Source organism: Simochromis diagramma, unplaced genomic scaffold (genome assembly GCF_900408965.1).
Source record: "Simochromis diagramma unplaced genomic scaffold, fSimDia1.1 OVJJ01000802.1, whole genome shotgun sequence".
Classification (NCBI taxonomy): domain Eukaryota; kingdom Metazoa; phylum Chordata; class Actinopteri; order Cichliformes; family Cichlidae; genus Simochromis; species Simochromis diagramma.
The window spans coordinates 10,056,645-10,076,371 of NW_024387492.1; the positions used below are offsets into that span (position 1 = coordinate 10,056,645).

At 41.9% G+C, this 19,727-nt stretch overlaps 1 protein-coding gene across 9 annotated transcripts in view; it reads left to right on the forward strand.

Annotated features, from left to right (window-relative positions):
• The window catches only part of nhsl1b (NHS-like 1b), a 97,273-nt gene that overhangs the window by 55,311 nt on the left and 22,235 nt on the right, over nucleotides 1–19,727 (forward strand). For 2 of the 9 annotated variants that reach the window (XM_040017636.1, XM_040017638.1), the window contains exon 1: nucleotides 2,428–17,786. The exons of 6 other annotated variants lie outside the window; for them this stretch is intronic. In XM_040017636.1, the coding sequence (XP_039873570.1) occupies nucleotides 17,732–17,786 (55 nt within the window). In that variant the 5' untranslated portion in view covers nucleotides 2,428–17,731. Of the gene's footprint in view, nucleotides 1–2,052; nucleotides 2,392–2,427; nucleotides 17,787–19,727 lie in introns of those variants that run through there. One more of the 9 variants, XM_040017632.1, reaches the window with a different exon arrangement.

A 19,727-nucleotide genomic window follows, 5' to 3' on the forward strand; every position in this document is an offset into this window, starting at 1 on the left:
TGTGTTGGCCTGCATGACTTCACACCCCCTGATGTTGTTCATTCAATGGGCCGGGTGACACACTCTGTGTCCATGCATGTATGGATTCAGGGCAACAACGGCGTTAAGTGCAGTTTAAGTGCAGCCAGAATCTTTTGGCTTGCCCATTGGGCTACATGTGTCTACAAACTGTTTTATACGAGCGGCTTTGTGGCTGCGCGCACGCATTCTGTGGTTTGTTCATTATGTTGTGTGTGTGTGTGTGTGTGTGTGTGTGTGTGTGTGTGTGTGTGTGTGTGTGTGTGTTCACAGTGGTTTTGGTTTTTGTAATCAGCTTGCGTGTTGGCTGCCTCATGCGTTGGAAATGATAACCATCAGTAAGGGCTGTTTTAGCCTCTAGCTATCTGCTGTGGCTTTAGCAGGATCACAGCTACAGTTCCACCAAAGTTGCATAAGATTTGTGCACTGACAGAACTCTCATGAATCAGTCTGCACGTTATTTTTCAGGTTATCTATTAAAAACGTGAAAATAGTAAAAGGTGTCTAATCCAATTTCTGAGATTCAAGTCCTCAAACCACAAATATATTCAGCAGGTTCTTGCAGAGGGAGAGGCTTCAACCATAGAGTTAGTTTTGTTTTTTTTGTGTGTGTGTTTTATTTTGTGTAAGTTTTTTCTGGAAAAAAAAAGTTTTAATGGTTTTGATGATTATAGCTTAGATGTGTTGTGCTGCACAGGTGTAAGCCACCACCAGAGGGAGGCATTTACCTTTGGTGCTATCAATGAATTTCTCCCTTTTTATTTGCCTTACTCTTTTCCATTTGACCCCATTTTTATTCAGTTTACTAGCCCAGATTGTGTTTGAGCTCTCATTCACTTTTGTTACACTTGTTTATTACCCACTCTTCAGTTCAGTGTCACTCCATCTTCCTGTTAATTAATCTGAGCGTCTCAAATAAGTTTTAGTAACGGCAGTCATGTGGGGCTAAATCTGAGGCAGCAGTTTAAGTGGCCTACATGCATGCGTCTTACATCTGAGTTTGCGTCATCCGAGTTTAACCTACTGACACGCCAGCACGTCAGGTCTTCCTGAACTTCCACACATTTGTGAAGTTGAGGTGATGTACTTTATTATCTGCAACCTGGTGTCCATCTGTGGTTTGTGTCTGTCACAATCAGAGGCCTGGAGGCTGGATAATCTGGGTTTACAGATTAGAACAGCAATGCCGAGGAAAGAGGAGGGAGGAGGAGGAGTCCAGAGGACATACCGTGTGGACGCCACTGGACAGTCCTGATGCTCTATCTCCTGTAGATCGAAGAAAGAAGGAGGATGCTCTTCGATGCTGAAAGCTTGGCTGAATACCCTTTTGGATGGACTGATTTTTTTTCTAGTCTTTGGACCTCAAATATTTCATGACAATTGGCGGATTTTTTTGCACAATTTGTGGTGATGCTTCTGGGTTTCTGCAAAGGACACATATTGTAGAAGAAAACACGCTTTAACCACAGACATTTTCAGTTTCTAAACCTTAGTTTTTGCGTCTTTGGATTATTTAGAAATGTTATTGTGGTCTTATTTTAGGGTCAGAATTGTTTTTTGTTTTTTTTAAAGTTGCCAGCATTTCTTCAAGACAGCCAACCAACAGTCATGTTTTTCAATAGTTTTATTCTGCAATGCTTCTGTGAAATATTTGTTTTGGAGATAAATCTTGTAATCGAACACGGAGCACAGCTTTCTTTGTCAGGCAAATCAATGTAAGTCAATAGGATCCCCTGAGAGAAAGAGAGGGAAGACAAAAACAGTAGGAGGAGACAGAGGGAGCACTGGCTCCCTTGTGGGATGCAAAAACGTCCATCCTGTCTTTCCAGAAAGAGAGGAGGGGGCCTATTGAGAGTTTGGAAGTGAAGGGGGGGTGGCGTCTCCACTCACACACACATACACATACACATACACCCTTCACCCGTCCATCCCAACACTACAAGTGGAGGCTTCAGAGAAGGAGGGTTGTGTAAGATGAAGGAGTAGTTGGGGGGGGGGGGTTGGGTCCTGGATAGAGCAGGGGAGGGCAGGTGGTGGGGGGTTTTAGGTCTTAGCAGGGGATGATCACATACGTGCACTGCCTCTCCTCGGAGCCGGTGGTCAACTGCTTGCACAGGGGCTGCTATGAGGACTCCTCTGGCCAGAAACGAACTCTATGCTCCTTCCAGCCCGCCAGCAAGATGGGGAATAGCCTGCAGCATCCGGCCGTCCCCAGCCCCAGGCCCGCCAGGCCAGAGGGCTGCCTGCACAAACGTCTGCTCTCTGTGTCAAAAGTCCACCAGAAACAGGACTCGCTCTGGACACCAAAACCGCTGCTTGGATCTGTGGCTAAGGGCTCGCCAGGGAAAAAGCATCCCTCCTCTGATGGCAAAGGTACAGATTAAAGAGAGTCTGCAGTTTTTTGGTTTTGTTTTGTTTTTTTTTTTAGAGAGAAGAAAAAACAAAAACAACAAATGACTGTTGGTTTGTACTAGAAAGCTGTTCATTTTGTAGTTTCTAAACAAATACTAAATAGATATTTTTAATTATCTATAAGATATTTGGGTGTATTTCCAAGCCTTAAATTGAAATCCACTGTGATTACAGTGTCCAGGTAGTAGTTGCTGTTAGCGCTACAATGCTGTTTTGCTACTGTAATGATTGTGGTGTTTGACTTGGCTGCAGAACAGGCTCCTGCTTCAGAGTTTAAGTCACCTGAAGTGTTTTAGGAGATAATGATACGCTGTATGTAACAGTGCCAGGGTCACAGCAGATGCAATGGAAGCTTTTTCCACAAAGCCAGGCTTTGTCGCGTCTTGTTAGGGTATTTCCATCCTGCTGTATCTGAGAGATCTGTGCCATCTGGTTTTGCATGTGCATCTCTGTGTGTTTGTGACCTAAAAGACCTTTGACCTTTCATGTATGAGACAGGTTCTCCAGGAAGTAAAATGCTTTGAGTTATCTCTAGTTGCTTGTGTGCATACTTTAAGACTTTCCTACTAACCTTGGGCATGAGTTTGAGCCTGTACTTACTCATTCACACATATATTTGCATGGATCATTTGGTCCCATGTGCATGGTTGCATCTAGACTATGCTTCACTGTCATTTGGGACAGACATAACTGAAGATGCTCCTCTGGGTGGCCACCCCTGGGAACAAGACATAATAGCTAGCAGCTGGAGGTGATGGGCTAGGCCTTCAGGGAAATGTAAGAGAGCTGACAGTATGAGGGGGTGATGGAAGTAAAACTGACGGGGTTATGAAGGTGACCCACTTTCACCTCAGAACTACATAAAGGAGCCATCAGGGCGGCAGGAAAGAGTGTTAAAAGATAACAAAAAGACTGACCTGTGTCCACATTTCCTAAACTGCAGCTCAGTGGCATCTAATGGATCTATGAATATAAAACAGAAGAGGCCATTAGGGAAGTAGGCAAGGCAGAGACTTCCTGAGAATCCAACTTTGATAACTTTTATTGTTTTTATTGGCCCATTTTGAGTCTTTCTGTCCATCCACTGGTCTTCCAATTACTCTTTTAAAGTTTTTCTCCATGTATGCACAGCTAAAACTAAACCATTTATTCCAATATGTGTGCATAACAATATGCTTCCACAGGACTGTGGCCCTTCCTCACGCCTGCTTTGACTAACACGCCGTGACAGCTCAAGATGTTGCTGCCGTCGGTACAGTATTGTCCGGGCTCTGTAGGTTGAATCAGCCTGCCCGTCTGTGTTTATGCACGGCTGAACGGATAACCCTCTTACTCACAAATTGGAACTTGGCTAATATGCCTTTTGTGTGTGTGTTTGTGTCTTTGTCCCTGTGTGCTGTGTTGTTGTTCTGGGATATTTTTTTTATTGTTTCCTTTGTTAACACATGATTCTCCGGTTCTTTTTATAAATATGACGTTTTTTGTGTATATGGCAATCAAAGGGTGATTCCAGCATTTTTTCCCCCTGCTTATGTTTTATAAGGCTTCTCCTCCAACCCTCCCTTTATTTATTTTTTAATTTTTATCAGTTTAGAAGTGGAGCAGGTGTTCAACCGGATGCCCCATAATCTCTTAGTGGGAAGTCAGATTCAACTATCGACCAGTCACTGCCAATGGCTCCCGAGGGAAGAGCACCTGAGGGAAACCATGCTTGTAGAGTAACTGAATGAGGCCAAATGAAATGAATTGACTGCGTTTATAGGGGAAGCTCTGCTGAGAATCAGTTAGGTTAAATATCTTTTTGGCAGTGGGAACTGGAGGGTTGGGTTCAGCCTCAGCTCTTTATCCTCGTCTTCCTTTATGTGGTACATTCACACGCATTTCCCATCTTTTAGACGAAGATGAAACCCGTGAGTTTGGAGACACATCTGAATCAAAACATCAAGGAGTTGAGATGAGAAACAGCCCACCCCCCACCTTCCCTGCTCTCTGTGCTCAGTGAACCAAAAGACAAAAGCAAAAGAGTGTTTCTCTTCTTGTCATTATTCTCCCCCAATTTTCTAAAACTACCCAGAATGCACCTAATTAGTTCCTAAACTTTAATTGAACCTCAAAAACTCCTGGGTGTGAAGACGACTCTCAGCTTGCAATTTCTAAAAATCGACATGTTTAAGTGTTTCAAATGCTCATTACTATTATCTTCCTGCTTCAACCATTAATCTCTCTTTAACTCTCGACCCCTTGAAAGCCTGCTAAGAGTAACCCTTTAAGCTTTTTTCCCTAAAATAAGCAGCTTCTGTCATGTTTCAGGCCAGCTTGTAGAACAAACTTCCTGATGGTGGTTGTCTCTGCCTATACAGCTACCCGTGGAAAAAACAGTAAACTGTTCACATGGTTGTCAAACCACATGTTTATTGATATGCACGGAGTTGTCCAAAACTTATCATTAAGGGTACAGGAAAGCTCATCAGATTTCACCTATCCATTAATTATGTGTCACTATCAGCTGTTTAATACCATTATTTTGCTGACCCTAATGTTAACCTGTAGTGTTAGGTACTTCTAGCACCTCACTTAAAACTTTTTATTTATACCTTTAGGTCACTACTTAGTCTATCCAGTATTAATCCTACTGGTAGTTTTTTCCAGGCCTGTAGGTAATGAAATGAACTAAATATACTTGAATAACAAACGAATTGGGATTTATAATAAATCTTATTAAAAGAAGATGGTTTAAAAGCACCTTCTGGATTTCTTGTACTTTTGAGTAGGAATCACTACTTTACTCTTACGCCACAATGTGGTCTTGTTTGATTCTGGGATTTTTTTTGTATTTTGTGACAAAACACAAGTGGTATTTTATTTATTTATTTATTTTTTTGTGGCTATTTCAAAACCTGAGCACACACACACACACACACGCTAGCAGTTAGGGGGTAGCAGAACAATGGAGTAGAGAGCATGACACACACAGCCTAATGAGATAAAGAAAAGAGGGGGATTTTTCTCTCACTCACTCACTTATGCACGCGCGCGCGCGCACACACACACACACACACACACACACACACACACACACTTACTTTTGGGAATTGAGGGTCAGGGGTTGCTTTGGGTCATTCAACTGTAAAAATGGGTTAAGGCTCTGTTTTTCTTTGCAACCCTGTCTATCTCAATCTTCTTCACCTCCACTTTCCTCTCTTTCATTAATGAAGTCTTTAATGCTGTTTACTGTCTGTGCACAGGGTTGTGTATCTGCATGTTTTCTTTTCCATTTATCCACTTAGAAAATAAATGCTAGAGCATCCCAGCACACATATTTCCTGTTCACATCCCTGGATATGTTTATGCGAGTATGGCATAAAGTAGGTTTAAGTTAATGCAGTGTATCTAACAGATGGAGACCTCTCAGCTTGTTAAAGGCCTAATAGGTAATGGTTTTCCAATGACTGGTTAAACAGGTGCTCTTCCATCATGTGTGACGGAGGGCTCATGAAGTAATCACTGACATATATTGAGAGGTGATTCAGTTGTGTGGAAGTTTGTCTGCGTCTTTATCCACAGACTCCTCCCTGCCCAGTTCTTTTTACTCATCCTTTTGTATTTGACGCTTATTTGACACTGGCGGTGGTCTCCAGATGTTACTGTCTCAATTAAGTGTATTTGGATTAGCACTGTTCTTTATTTGCTCGACCATGGTGGTTGTGTCTGCTCAAATTAACCTCCAAAATCTTTCTTTTATTCACCACACAACCGCTGAGGAAACATAGAAAATGGCTCGGAGCGCAATATAGTTTACAGCAGCCTGGTAACTCTCACAAGAAGACATTTATTATTATTACAGCTGTGTTTTCACTTTATTATGTTCCATTAATTATTATTATGTTCCATATTTATTAATGTATTTGTTGACATATACATTAAAAAAAACCTTAAATATAAAGATGCACCATTGACCAGCCGGGGGCCAGAATCAGATGATTTCCAGCGCGCTCAGTCCAAACCGGTGACTGGCCTCTTAGCCTCACATGTGTCCGATTACACGTCGGTCCGTTTCATGCATATGTGACGTGCGTATTCATAGACACAGTAACCTGTTGTTAGGAGGACCACTACAAACATTTTCATAGCAACCAAACTAATTAGCAGCTGAACATGGGCATTTGAAAGAGGCTAACAAAGGGCTCTGAGTCAACCACCAACCAGCAGCCTCGGTATTAGCAAAGAATCAGCAATTAGAGGGAGCAAGACAAGTGAAAAAGAGAAAGCTTACTATAAAATCTGTCGGGTAAAGGTGAGTGTATAGCAACTCATTTTCAGTCATTTAAGTGAGAGAAAATCTCCTTACTTATTGCAGTTCAATATTTTTTTTTTATTATGAAAACAATATTTTGCTTTGAAGAAATTCTGATTTGCTGTCAGTTTAAGCTCTTAGAAGGAAAAGTGGATGTGTTTTTAAGTCCTTCATTGCATTTTATGTTTGTTTTTTTGACGAAAACAAGGTGTGGGAGAGTTGGTTTTATGCTACAGAACATCATAATTTGTCAAATAAAGCTCACACATGCAAATCACCAAAACTAGAGATCAGTAGTAAACTAGCATGCCTTTTGTGGTCTTCCACACACTCAGGGCTGAGATTAATAGTGCGGCAGGACTAGAAAGCGATGCAGGAGAAGAGAGAGAGAGAAAGAGAGGAGAGGACTGTGTCATGGAGAAGGAGGGATCAGGTGGAAGTGGGCCTCAGAGCCCCATATGTATAACAAGTGAGTTTTACTTAATGGCTTGATTATTACATCAGGACATATTGGCTGGATAATCACTGGGGTCTGTGGGGACATTTATCCTTTCATTGACTAAATGTGTCAAAGCAGAGAAACTGTGGGAGCTGTGACACAGCAGAGGGCTTGGTTAGCTTTAATAGAAAATGTTAAATCTTACTATCATTTACAGGGAATTTAATTTACTTTCAGGACTTTCTTCTTGATTTTCTTCCTTCCCTTATTCTGTGAACCTACACTTACTGTAGTGGGTTCACTGAAGAAGACAAGACAGCAAGAAGTCTTGTTTCCCTGTTGACGTATGGAGCCTCCTGGTGGTTGTGTCATCTTCTGCACCTGCCCTTGTTGAGATGATACATGCAGATCTTTAGCACTTTGCTTTGTCTTTCTGTCTCTCTCTTCTTCTTCTTTCCTCCTTTCTGCTTCTGCAGTTTAATCGTACACTGACACACTCTCCATATCCATCCTCCTTACAGACAAATGAGTGTTTAGTTGTTTGTGTATATGTTTCTCTCCAGGTTTTAATAAATCTAGTGAGGCAGTCTATGTAAGTCATTGGCAGGCCTTTGATTATTCATGGTGATAAGTTTAAGTTCATTTCAGTCGGGCTTGTGCGTGCGGTAAAACGAAACACATGCTCACTGGCAAACAAATAAGAATCTATTTACAAAACGGCTAAAACTCAATTTGATAGTGAACACAGAAGTTTTTCTTAACATTCTAAAAATGCCCACAGGTCTTAGAAACAAATGCGATTTGAAGACTTTAATCTGGGCCGTTTGCTTCGGCAACAGCTTTTGCCTTCGTCTTTCTACTCGTGCAGTTCTACAGCGGGCTTGTTGTTAGTAATTGAAAAATCTAATTGAGCCGTAGTGCAGGATAAGTGCGTTTAAGCACCGCTTGGCCGTACAGACCTCGGTCACAGCTCATTTCTTTAATGAGAGCTGCTATTAGCAGGAGCTTTTTTCCACCTCATGCTGATTCGAGTCTGGCTCTCTGAGGTTTCTGGCCCCATTTGCCCTACTGACCAGTCTGCTCCCCCTTCTGTACATGCAGTTACATTCCTGACTACTCTGTTTTTAAAATGCAGCTTGTGTAAAACACAAAAAAGGGCGTATTTGGTTACTATTTACTTCAATATTGCTACCACAAAGCGGGACGTAGACTTTTAGTTGTTACCTGTAAGATTTTCCTGCAGCTTGCTGTTGCATTTAAAAACCAATTTAAATGAAAAATTCAGCCTCATGTAAAGATACCAGTGAGCAAAACAAAAGAGAAATCTGGTGACAATAGTCTAACCAGCCTCACGGACCCCTTTCTTCCCCGCTGTTCACCCCCAACTCTAATCTTCCTTCTTCCTACCTTCTCCACAGCACCAGAACTTATTTGTGTCCCAGTCAGCTGGAGGTTCAATTAAGCCTCTGAGAGCAAAGCCGAGCCTCTGAAAAGCTCATGTCCCCCCAAAGAGACTGATTATAAAAGGAGAGGGAAGAGAAAAAGTGATTTTTAAGAGCCTCTTTAAATCTGTCTTGTTAATGAGTTGTCCTCACCATGGCAACGTCTCCTTTTCAGGGGTTTTTTCCCCTCAATGCCTCATGCATAGAAGGATTAGAGTTGAGACAAAAAAAGAGAGAAGAATGTAGGGAACGGGAAGCTACAGCTATTTTCCTTGTTTGTGAAAATACAGGGGAGCTTTTGGCGTTAATGTTGTTTGTTTGTAGCAGAAGTTAAATTCCTCTATTGTGGTTACTTTTCCAGAGAAGCGTGCAGTTGCTGCTTTCATTCACCACAAGGTGGCATGATAACACAGCTGCACTAAAGATAAAACAGGCAGCATTTACAGCGATTTCCTCGTTTTCCTAGTTGCTCATCTGCACAGCGTCACTTATACCCAATATAATTGTTAATTTATGAGACTAAATTAAAATATTTGAAGGTTTTATTGCAATTGCCTGAAAGACTTTGGATTTAATTATCTGCCTATTAGCCACTGTGCATGTGTTTATCTACAACAAAAAGAGACACATGAGGTGTCACAAGGAATCTAATTTGGAATAATAGCGGTTTTAAATTTTGGGATTATTTGATCAGGGAGCTACACTAGTTTCCCTTGTGGGCCATTAGGAGGGCGCACTCCCTGCAAGAGAGGTCTGCTCTTTCTATTAAAGGCCCCATCCCTCTTTCCATTATTGCTCAGATGGGACAGAAGGGGGAGGGACGGGGAGAGATGGAGGAAAGGAGGGGTTAAATGGATTTGGGGTTGTGCTTTTTCCCAGACTAGGTCTCAGCATAGGATTATCAGTGGAGGAACACAGGCTTAATGCACGCATGTGCGCTCACATATAAACTCCTGCATAATTCATGCCCATATATGATCGATAAGTCACATGAAAGCACCAATCGCAGCTTCTCAGTGTGTACAAGTGTTTTACAGATACTGACACACGTCAGTCAGTGAACTCTGAGCTTATCCTAATGCACGTATAACCCTCCCTGGGTTAGTGCAGTCTTACACCACTGTGTGGCAAAAATTACATGCATATGTACAACACAAAAATTATGGTTTTGACCTAAGCGTTGTGTGACTTCAGACCTTCTAGTCAGCTAAGAACATTTTGTGTTTGTAGTGCGCTTTTAATGATTAGCTTGCAGACTGTTGCTGATGTCATACCACAATACTGAGTTTTACAGAAGACATTTGGACATGTCAAGTAGGTGGGACAGAGGTGCGAAAAATGCAATTAATGTTGGCTGGGATCTAGTCAGCTGCTTCAGTTTCAGGGTCCTGGTATTGCTAACTTTAGTCTGTAGACAGATTTTACTCAACTAAAAGCAATCTGGAGTCTGTAAAACATCCTGGAACAATCCTGCAAAGGCAGATGTTAATTGGATCGATGTTATAGGCCGGATGAGCAGAGCCAAAAGCAGTCATGCGTTTTAAATGTATCGGTTATTAACAGTAATCAATGTCGGCCACCAGAACTTGCATCCGACTTTATAACTAACCCCCCACTTGTGCTAAATCCTCGAGGTTGATTGTCTTGCTCACTTCCTTAATTTGTTAGTCAATTGGCTGTGTCTCTAAAAGTTGATTGGATGCTTTTGTGTCGCGCGCACCCCCCCCCCCCCCCCCCACTCCCACTACTTACCCAGACTGACCTAGTCTTACTGTTGATGAGAAATGAGGTGCAATGTGGGAAATGGGTCAAACACCACAGCGTCAATTACTGCTCCAGTTGTGGAGGTGCTGCAGATGAACACATGCAAACATTGTGGCTGATATGGCTTTAGCCCACTTCCCACTGGTCTCCCTGTGTTTTTGCTGATATAACACATGCACACTCTTGATTTTTGTTTTTTGTTTTTTTCCTCCCTGCAAAACAAGCTAGCCCCAGGTGGCTTGTTGTTTTGTGCCCTTGAGCTACTGGAGGCACTTAACCTAAATTAGCTCAGTCTGTCTCTGTACCTCTGTGCCTAAATCAGACAAGACCCTCGCCTCAGCAGCATGAGCTGAGTGTGGAGGTCATGATAACAGCCAAAAAAAAGATGTGTGACCAAAGCTCTGAGCCTTATTTTTCCTATTGTGTTGTCTTTGGCTGAATATATTTTAAGAGTGTTGGCTTAATATCTTAAACCAGTGAAATACTGATGCTAATGAATCATACTGTTAATGCAAATGATGTCATATTCCAGCTGTGACCTATTGATCGTTAGCAGTCATCCCAGCCTGGCCATCATTCACTCCAGACTTTTTATTGAGTGAGTCATGAAGTAGAAAGTCTGCTATTGTAAAGACAGCCGCACACACTCCCACATACACACACAGGTTTATATAGATATATAGGACACAGTGGACCCCTACAGCTGCTGCTCCCCACAGTGCACTATATCTGTATTTAATGCCAGATTTATGGCGTTTTCTGCGTCAAGTTAATTATGAAATTGGATTAATGATTGTGTGCTGCTATGAAGGTGGAACAACACACACTGACACACACACACAGACCATTAAGAGAGACGAGCAGACAGCTCTGGTGTTGAAATGTAGGTCAGGAAACCAGTGCAGCAGCCAACATATTCTCTTCTTTCTGTGCAGGCATCTTTACATGCATGCATGTGTGTATGCTGACATGCTTGAGTGCATATAGCATTCAGGCACATGCACATGTATTGTCTTACGGCTTGTATCTGTAAGAGCAGATGCTTGATTAAAAACAGAAAAAAACCAAACAGTTGAAGGTTATATAGTGATTCAGTGCAGTAAGAGTGATGCCCAGAATGTTAGCTGTCTCAATTCAGTGGTGTGGACCTGCTGTGGGTACACAAACCCATCCAGCATACTTTAAACCATTATAATAAAAGCAGTTAGACAGACATCTAATGCCTCAAACAGACAAAAACCTTACCCACGCTCCTCAAAGACACACCTAGGTTTCGCGGTTATTGATATGGCAGATCCTCAGAGGGCAGTGAAAAGGGCCGGGAGTCAATATGAGTGGCGACAGCATGGCTGGATGGTAATGGGTCCTAATGTAATCGGTGGGCTGTCTTTATGTTACACTACCAGTGACTAGAAAGGGAATTCCACTGGGAAATTATTCTTCAATAGCATGTCAGGCGTGTAATACACACGCATGGTCACGATTCTGAGAAGTAACACACATTAAGTTGAATTCTTGAAGGAACAGTATGTATAATTTCGTGGCATCAACCTACTGAACATCTGCCGTCCACCATGGCTTGCTCCACGGAAAAGAACTGATCCTTGTGTGAACATAAACTGTCCAATTCTATATTAAATCTCTGCTCATGGATCCCTCTAAATCCTAAGCACTGGTCCTTTAAGTCAAGGTTATTACTGGTCACCTACCAAGTTTTATTCCAGCTCCAAAGCACGAACAATCACAGCGTATCACATGCAAAGCTAGATAGGTTGTGAGAAATATAGCCACAGCTTTGTGGACATGCTGACAGTTCTACATGTCTGCAATTCATTTAGTTCACTTCAATTTAATTTTATATATGTAGGTCCAAATCACAACATAAGTCACCTAAAGGCGCTTTTTTAGAGGTTCAATAGTCATCTTCTGGATCTGGGTGACCTTTACCTGGTTAAAGGAGTCTGTCCTTTTCATGGCTGTAGTTAAAGCCTGGTCCTGTTCACACAACAGGTTTTTGGAGACAATCCGTTTTTTATTTGTTTGGGTATTTCTACAATTATCACTTCTTTCCACTTCTCAGCTGCGGAGCTCTAAACACCAAGTCCAAAGCTTAGGCCTTCACAGTGGTGCGATGAGTTAAATCTATTTTTTATTTGCAGTTTTCTATGTTGTGACTTCCTAATGTATTCATCTAACAAGTAAGACTTTAAATAACCCAAATAAATAAATAAATATATATATATATGTTTGACTAAAATGACCTTCTTGAGTCAAACTAACCACCAGGAAACACATCAACATGCACGATTTCCATCATGTCACGGGCCTGTTTTAGCTTTAGTTTATTGTCCCGCTAACTTAAGATGGGGGGGGTGGGGATTTAAAACTCTGTTGCCAGGGAGGAAACACACGGTTAGCTACAAATTCGCTCTGACGGTGGACATAAAAGTCTCAAATCAACAACAAAACTGCCACCTTCTCAAAAGACCCCAAAGGCGTAGGGGTACAAATCAGCCTGCGTGTAATACAACAATGTTTTAACTCTATTTAAGAGTGAGCTGCTTTTTTGTGTCCAAGCTTGTGTAAAAGTTTCCCTGTTAAAGGAATGTATAAGATTTTTTTTAATGGCTGCACACTTCCTTCATTTTGGATTTCTCATTTTGCTGCTATGTCAAAGGTTTCAGAGACTAGATACAAATGCACTTTGCCTGTCCACAAGCTCAAACAGAGGTATATTTGTGTATCCTCTATCTGTTTTCTCTGTCTTTCTCTTTTATCCTGGCTTGAATTTCAAAGTGGGGGGGGGTCGGTAGAGAGCGCCGGGTCAGACGCCAAGGGAGAGAAAATTAGACTTGACTGCCAAAAACTGCTGGGCTCTGGTGTATGTTTGTCTGTTTCTTTTCCTTATCGGTCTTCATCTGTTCTCCTGGATTCCACCTGTAGCTTTTCCCTCGGCTCTTATTTTTTTGTTCTTTTTCCCCCCTGTAACTGCTTCCTTTTCTCTCTCCCCTTGCATCGTTTCCCATCAAATAGCTCCGCTTCTGCCACATCAAAGCACGCTTCAGCTTTTTGCAGATTCAACTTTGCTTTCCACCTCATTCTCTTTCTTCTCAAAGTCTACATGCCTTTTATGCCATCTCCATCAGTATTACAAAGGCATATTTCTGATTGGTGCACGTTCCCACACGACTCTGTGTGAGAACAGCTTCATGATGTTTGAACATAAAACAGAAACATGCATGTGTCACCACATCAACGCTGGCATACGCACACGTGAAACAGAAAACGCCCTTAGACACAAAGGACAAGGTTTTGCATGTGTTTTGGGACGATGTGTGCGAGCTCAGGGCGTTGTTTTGCAGGGTGTCATGAATCACAAAGAAGGAGAAGCCTATAGAAGGAGGCCCCCTCTGCTTTTCATTCAGGAGAATAATCAAACACTCGCACAGATACACACTGCTAACTTGTGCTCACAACGAAGAGAAAAACCCCCCACACAATTTATGTTGCAAGAACCTTGATTTAGAGTAAAATGTCATCCCAGATGCGCTCAGTGAACTTTAAATTCAAACTGCACGCTCTCCTATTTGCATGCTTTAATTGCACCTGTCTAAATCCCCACTTAACAAATGCACTAACATTTTTTTGAGCTACTCCAATTCTTTCAAGTACATTTGTCCCAAATATTTGCAGGATGCCTCTTAAGTGGGTTTATACCCAGCCATCCTGAACAAACACCGCTAATGGGCCAATTGAAAACCTCCAGAAAGAAAAGCCTTGCAGGCACTGACTTTCTCCTGATGGGCCAGGCTGAGTGGCAGTGATTTGAACATTTTGATGGTGATCTTCAGTCGTTTTACTTATTTTGACAACAGTTGTGGGCTGAAGAGAGTTTAAATGTTAAAGAGAGAGATGGAAAACCTTCTGTCAGAGGTGTTGGTCAGATGGGAAGACTAGAAGAGGGATGGCTGGGGGAAAGGACTGTACAGGGAAAGCATGAAGGAGAGGAAGACCGCGGGAGTTTTCGTGTGTACCCCCAGTGTCATAAAACTGCTACGTGAGAATTTATTGAACTGTGTTTGTGTGGGTGAGCGTGCATGCGAACTTTACCCCGTGCCAGAATCATTAGTGCGAGAAAAAACTGTTACTAACTTGTTTACACAGCCTAGTCTGTCCGTCACTTTCAGTGTCTGTATGTGTGTGATGCTTGAGCTGAGAGCTGGTGTTTATTCAGGAGAAAGTTTGAAGTTTAACATCATTTAACTGCCTTTTTACGAGTGCTGTAGAAGCAGATCTACAGCTAAGCATCAACTCAGCGTATTCCTTGTTTAGGAAACTCGTGAAGTAAAGATTTATGAGGGTGATAAATCAGCTAAAGCAGCACATTTTGTACACAAATATCTCCAGTGCAGTGATAACAGGTACGTTGTGCACTTTATCAATGCAAAATGTGCTAAATGTGTTGTTTTCGTATGTTAAAAATTCATATTTCCTGTTTATTTCCACCTTACAGTTCTTCTCATTATCAAGCAAAAGGTGCTCAAGGCTACAGCTCGAACACAGTAGCACAAGATATGAAAGAGGGGAGGAAGAGGGTGGTGTAAAATCAATACAGACTTGATTATATTAGCCACTGTAAAAGCGTTGTTGCCTAAATTAAAAAGGAGGAAAGAAGGGAAAAGAAAATTGGGGAAACTGGGGGCGAGAGAAATGTGACATCAGCAGATCAAACAGAGTGGAGGGGTTTTAGGTGGTTTGCTTAGCTCTGTCTTCATAGGGCCAATTAGAAAAATAAAAGCTGGGTACTCTCAGATGAAGCTGTGTGTACGTAGATGCTGTTTGATTTTGGGGTTATTTGATCTTTTATATTGAAAAAAGAAGGTGAAGGTGGGTTTGTCTTTTGGGGATTGATCAAATGATTGAATTGGATCTGGAGGGAAATGGGGCTAACCTCAGAAGTCTGGAATAAAAAAATAAAAAAAAAAGTATAATGATCGTGAGAGGGAATGTGCAGCTGCCTCTGCCAGGTTGACGGGGAGCTCCAAATGGGGTGTGAAAACAGGACAAAGAAAACAGGAGTGCGGTGACAAGAGGAAGAGCAGGAGTCCCTCATCAATCTCTCTGTTCAACCTGCCACATTCATCACTGTGTGTGTTAATTAGAACATCTAGCTCTCATCTTCCCCTTTCCAATTTATCCTTTTACTTCCTATCATTAGCTTTTGACATGAGTCATCTGGTTGTATTACAAGAGGAAGTAATTGTTGTCTGTCCGCCGGGAATAATACTAATGAAACACGGGTTTTGATTTTGTATTCAGTGCAAGTAATTGTTGGATGTTGTCGTCAGTTTTTGCATAAATTGGAATAAGTAGGTTAATAATCTCGCATTTGTAAATTGGGGTTTTGGCTGGTTCTCAAAGCAAAAAATACCAACAGTTAAATAATGTGAGGATTGTAATTGCAAAGCTACTTTATTAGCTAATTAGGTTTTGATTTGAAATATACTTTTACTTTGGCCTCACGTTTTATCCACCGACTCTGTGTGCTTCCTTTATGTGCTGCTTAGAGTATGAACGGATGAAAGATTAATATTGTTTGGGCTGGGGTGTTGGAGGGGGCTTCAGTGGGAAGGAGTGGACAGACGTATGGCTGAATTGATATCCCTAATCCTGGAGGTGGCCTAGATTTGAAGACCTCCTTCGGCGGATATAGAGATGTTGACCTATCCGTTATACTGTGCGCGCGCATGTGGGCGTTTGTGTGAGTGACAACAATAGGCTTTTTAATGAGAGATGCTGTGTAGTCTCGTGCATAAATTATCCTAATACTGTACACGTGGCAAGCTGTATGTTTGACACATGGAGAAGAACTTTTAAGCTGACACGGTCACCTGTCCTGACACCTTTACTGTGCCAGGATTTTTCCAGTTTTTAAAGTAGGTCAATAATAATGTCTTTAAAGAAGGTGATTTTCATGAGCAGGTCAAACACATGTTAAACTCGTTATATGATATTTAGAGACCTATTGCATGCTTTCAGTTCAGAAGAAATTGTGTGCATATATGCTTCATGCATGCAGAGGAGTGCAGCAACAGTGGATGTTAACAAGCATGAACAAATATGGAGGTTTGGATTAAAGAGGGATGCGACAGCGAGGAGGGAAAAACCTTTTTATCCATAAATTCAAGGATCATTTGCAGTGCCATTCAAGCTCTTGTTGGAGCCCCCTACACGCACCCTCCCTCGCTCTGCTCTTCAGCCATTTGGGCTGAAATTAAATACGGTCGCAAAAGGCGGGGCTGTCCTTCCCATATGGGTGTGTGCATGGGTGTGTGTTTGAATGGCTGGGTGCTGGAGTGTGTGCATGATAGATTGCGAGCAGATTGGACAATGGGAGGATTGTATGAAGTCTGTATTCATGTAGCACTGATTCACTGCCATACACAGCAGGTTGGGAATGATCAGAGGAGGAAATGTTGATTTAAAGAAAGGCAAAATTGACTTATTAGTAGATGATCACATTTTTGGATTATTGTTTTACAAAGAGATGCAAAATGAGACCAGATGAGCTAAATGTCAGTGCATGAGTGTAATTTACCGTAGGCAATTATATTTTCTGTTTGCATTGCACTTTGCTTGAAGCACCATCCACCTGAGAGTACCTCGTGAAAAGCTCAACATGTTTTTTTCCCCCTCCTGACGATGTGCAAGGTTGTTCTGTGGGGTAACTCGAAGTTTAATTACATGCATAAATATTCTTCTGCAGATGAGTCCCTCATTGAGAGGCTGCGCACCCGTGGAAAGTGTGAAAAAAGAGCTGCGCGAAGAACGATATGAGTATTGATGCACAAACCGAAAAAGCAACACAGTGACTGTACACGCTAATAAAAACTTCTATATTTTGAGCAAAGTAGAATGAAAGTGTAGAGCGATAATAAAGAGAGCACTGGAGAATGACTGATAATGAAAAATAAAGGGAAAGGCAGCCAGAACTCCTTGGTAACCAAAGCACAGAGGAACAGAGGGGCCGGTCCTACACCCCTCCTGCTGTGTGTGTGTGTGTTTGTCTCCGAGGACTGAACTGCCTGAGGGGGGGAGTGGCGGACGATTTGTGTGTGTGTGTGTGTGTGTGTTCAGAGAGACAGATAGGGGTAGAGACTTATTGTCAGCCTAGTAGACGCTCACGTACACTCGCAGCCAAGCCGTGAGAATGTGAGCGGAAGAGCACCAGCACGCCTTCATCCCGTCTTCTCTGTTATTCCTTGGATTTTTTTAGTTGTTTTTTAAGCCTCAACAAAGGCACTTATTATTATTATTATTATTATTTTTCTAAGAGGGAGACATATACGCTGATCTGGAAAAATGGTGTTTATCGGAACCTCGTTAAAATCTGTAATTAAGTACTTCAAAAGGAAGGGTAAGACATTTTTTGTTCCATACTGATCATTAATGTGCATTTGAATAATCTCCCTATCAATACTGCATGTGGTTGGTTAGAGATTTTGACTGTTTTAATCATTTTTGACAGGATATGCATTTGTGTCTGAAAATTCCCACGGCGTTCCATTTATTGAAGCGGATTTAGATTTAACAGCTTCATTAAGGATTCTCTGTGTCAAAAGTGTACAAACACCCGCCGTAATGATCTTTCTGATTTGATCGGAACTAATGGTGTCCTGTGGTCAAACTGCTTCCCTGCTGCCTCAGCTAAGCACAAACAAAACCCTCTGTTGCACCCCGTTACCAGGTAACCGCTGGGCCAGGACTTCACAACTGTAGCACCAAATGACCCAACAGCTTGTTTAAAGGTGACAGTGAGAGTTGCCGTTAGTGGATGATGGTAGAATCTCCCCTGCACGTGTGCATTGTCAGTTTTTCCCCCCACCTCGATTGTCTGTCAGACTTGTATCACATGAGGTTTTGTTGATACTTAGGGTCAGTGGAACTAGCAGTAATTGTGTATTACCTGGAAACTGTTGTAGTTTCTTATTATTGTACTTTGAAAAGCCTGCTGCAACCCTAGTGACACCTGCAGGAAGTTAAACCCACAGCAACCTCATGAGAAGTACTTTTTAAAGTGCCTCTTGTGTACACTAGATTTTGTTTAAGGCGATTAGCTATTATTTTATCAATGGTTTGGTATTAAGCAGATGAGGCTGTAACAAAGACATGATTGATGCAAAGCAAGCTGCTTGTGAAGACTGCGATTTGTGGTTTATTTATAGCCTGTGTGTGTGTGTGCTGAGTTAAAGCTGGAGTGATGCGCTTAATCATTAGCTCAGCGTTTCTGTAGTCAACAAGTCCTGTGCTACTGTCTTGCACATGCCTGCACTTTGCACCTTAACTGCGCACCATGACAATCCCAATGCTTTTATATGCAGATCAGTGTAGACCTCCTCAGATGGTTGCAGTTATCAGTGTAAACTTTGGATTAAATGTTGTCCACAAAAACTTGTTTGCTGTAGACACACAAACAAAAGATGCTAGTTGCCTTTTTTAATTTTAATTTTATTATTTATTATTTTAGATATCAGCGTTTTTAGAGTCACCTCTGTTTCCTTTTTTCTGACAAATTAAAAATAAAAGTGTTTACAAATTAAAAGTCATGTTTGAAAGTCGATCCATGTGTTTGGAGGTGATCAAGGACTTAGTTTAGGATTAACATAGATCTCTCCAATGGAATTTTATTGCTGTTATTGATCACACAGTTAATTCCACAGCGTGCATGTATGTGCGTGCTTGCGACTGCTAAGGTATCTCAAAAGGATTGCTTTATGCAGCCTTTGCATTTTTAGTATTTGCATCGTTTTGCTTTCTGTGTTTGTTAAAGAGCACAGGCAGGGCTGGGATGTCGATGGACAGAGGGATTAGGGGACTTCTGAAAGACTTTCGCGCCAGAGTCCACTATGTATGAGACTGTGTGTGTGTGCGTGTGTGAGTGTGTGTGTGTTGAGGAGCTTGGGGTCATTGTGGTATTGAAAGGCCCTGATGTGGAGACTGATGCAGAGGGACAATAAATGCTTTGTGTCCTTAGTCCCCATCGCCTTGGTTTGCCTATAGCCTCACTGAGGTCTATTCAAACCCCATGGTCTAAAAGGAGGGTGGGGGAGGGGCTACCTGTGCTTAGTGTGTGAGAGAGATCAAGGAAATTTCAAATTGTATTTAGGAAAAAAAAAAAAAAAAGCAAGCTTGATAAAGCAAGCTGATGTGAGAACAGCTCCCGTTCACGTGCAGCCTGGGGCGTCAGTGACTTGCTCGAAGGCATGTTATAACTTTGAACTGTTGGTGTGACCTTGACTTTTCAATCTGCACTGCCACTCCCTGGTGTGTAAGTATCTGCATGTGGTATCTGCGCGTT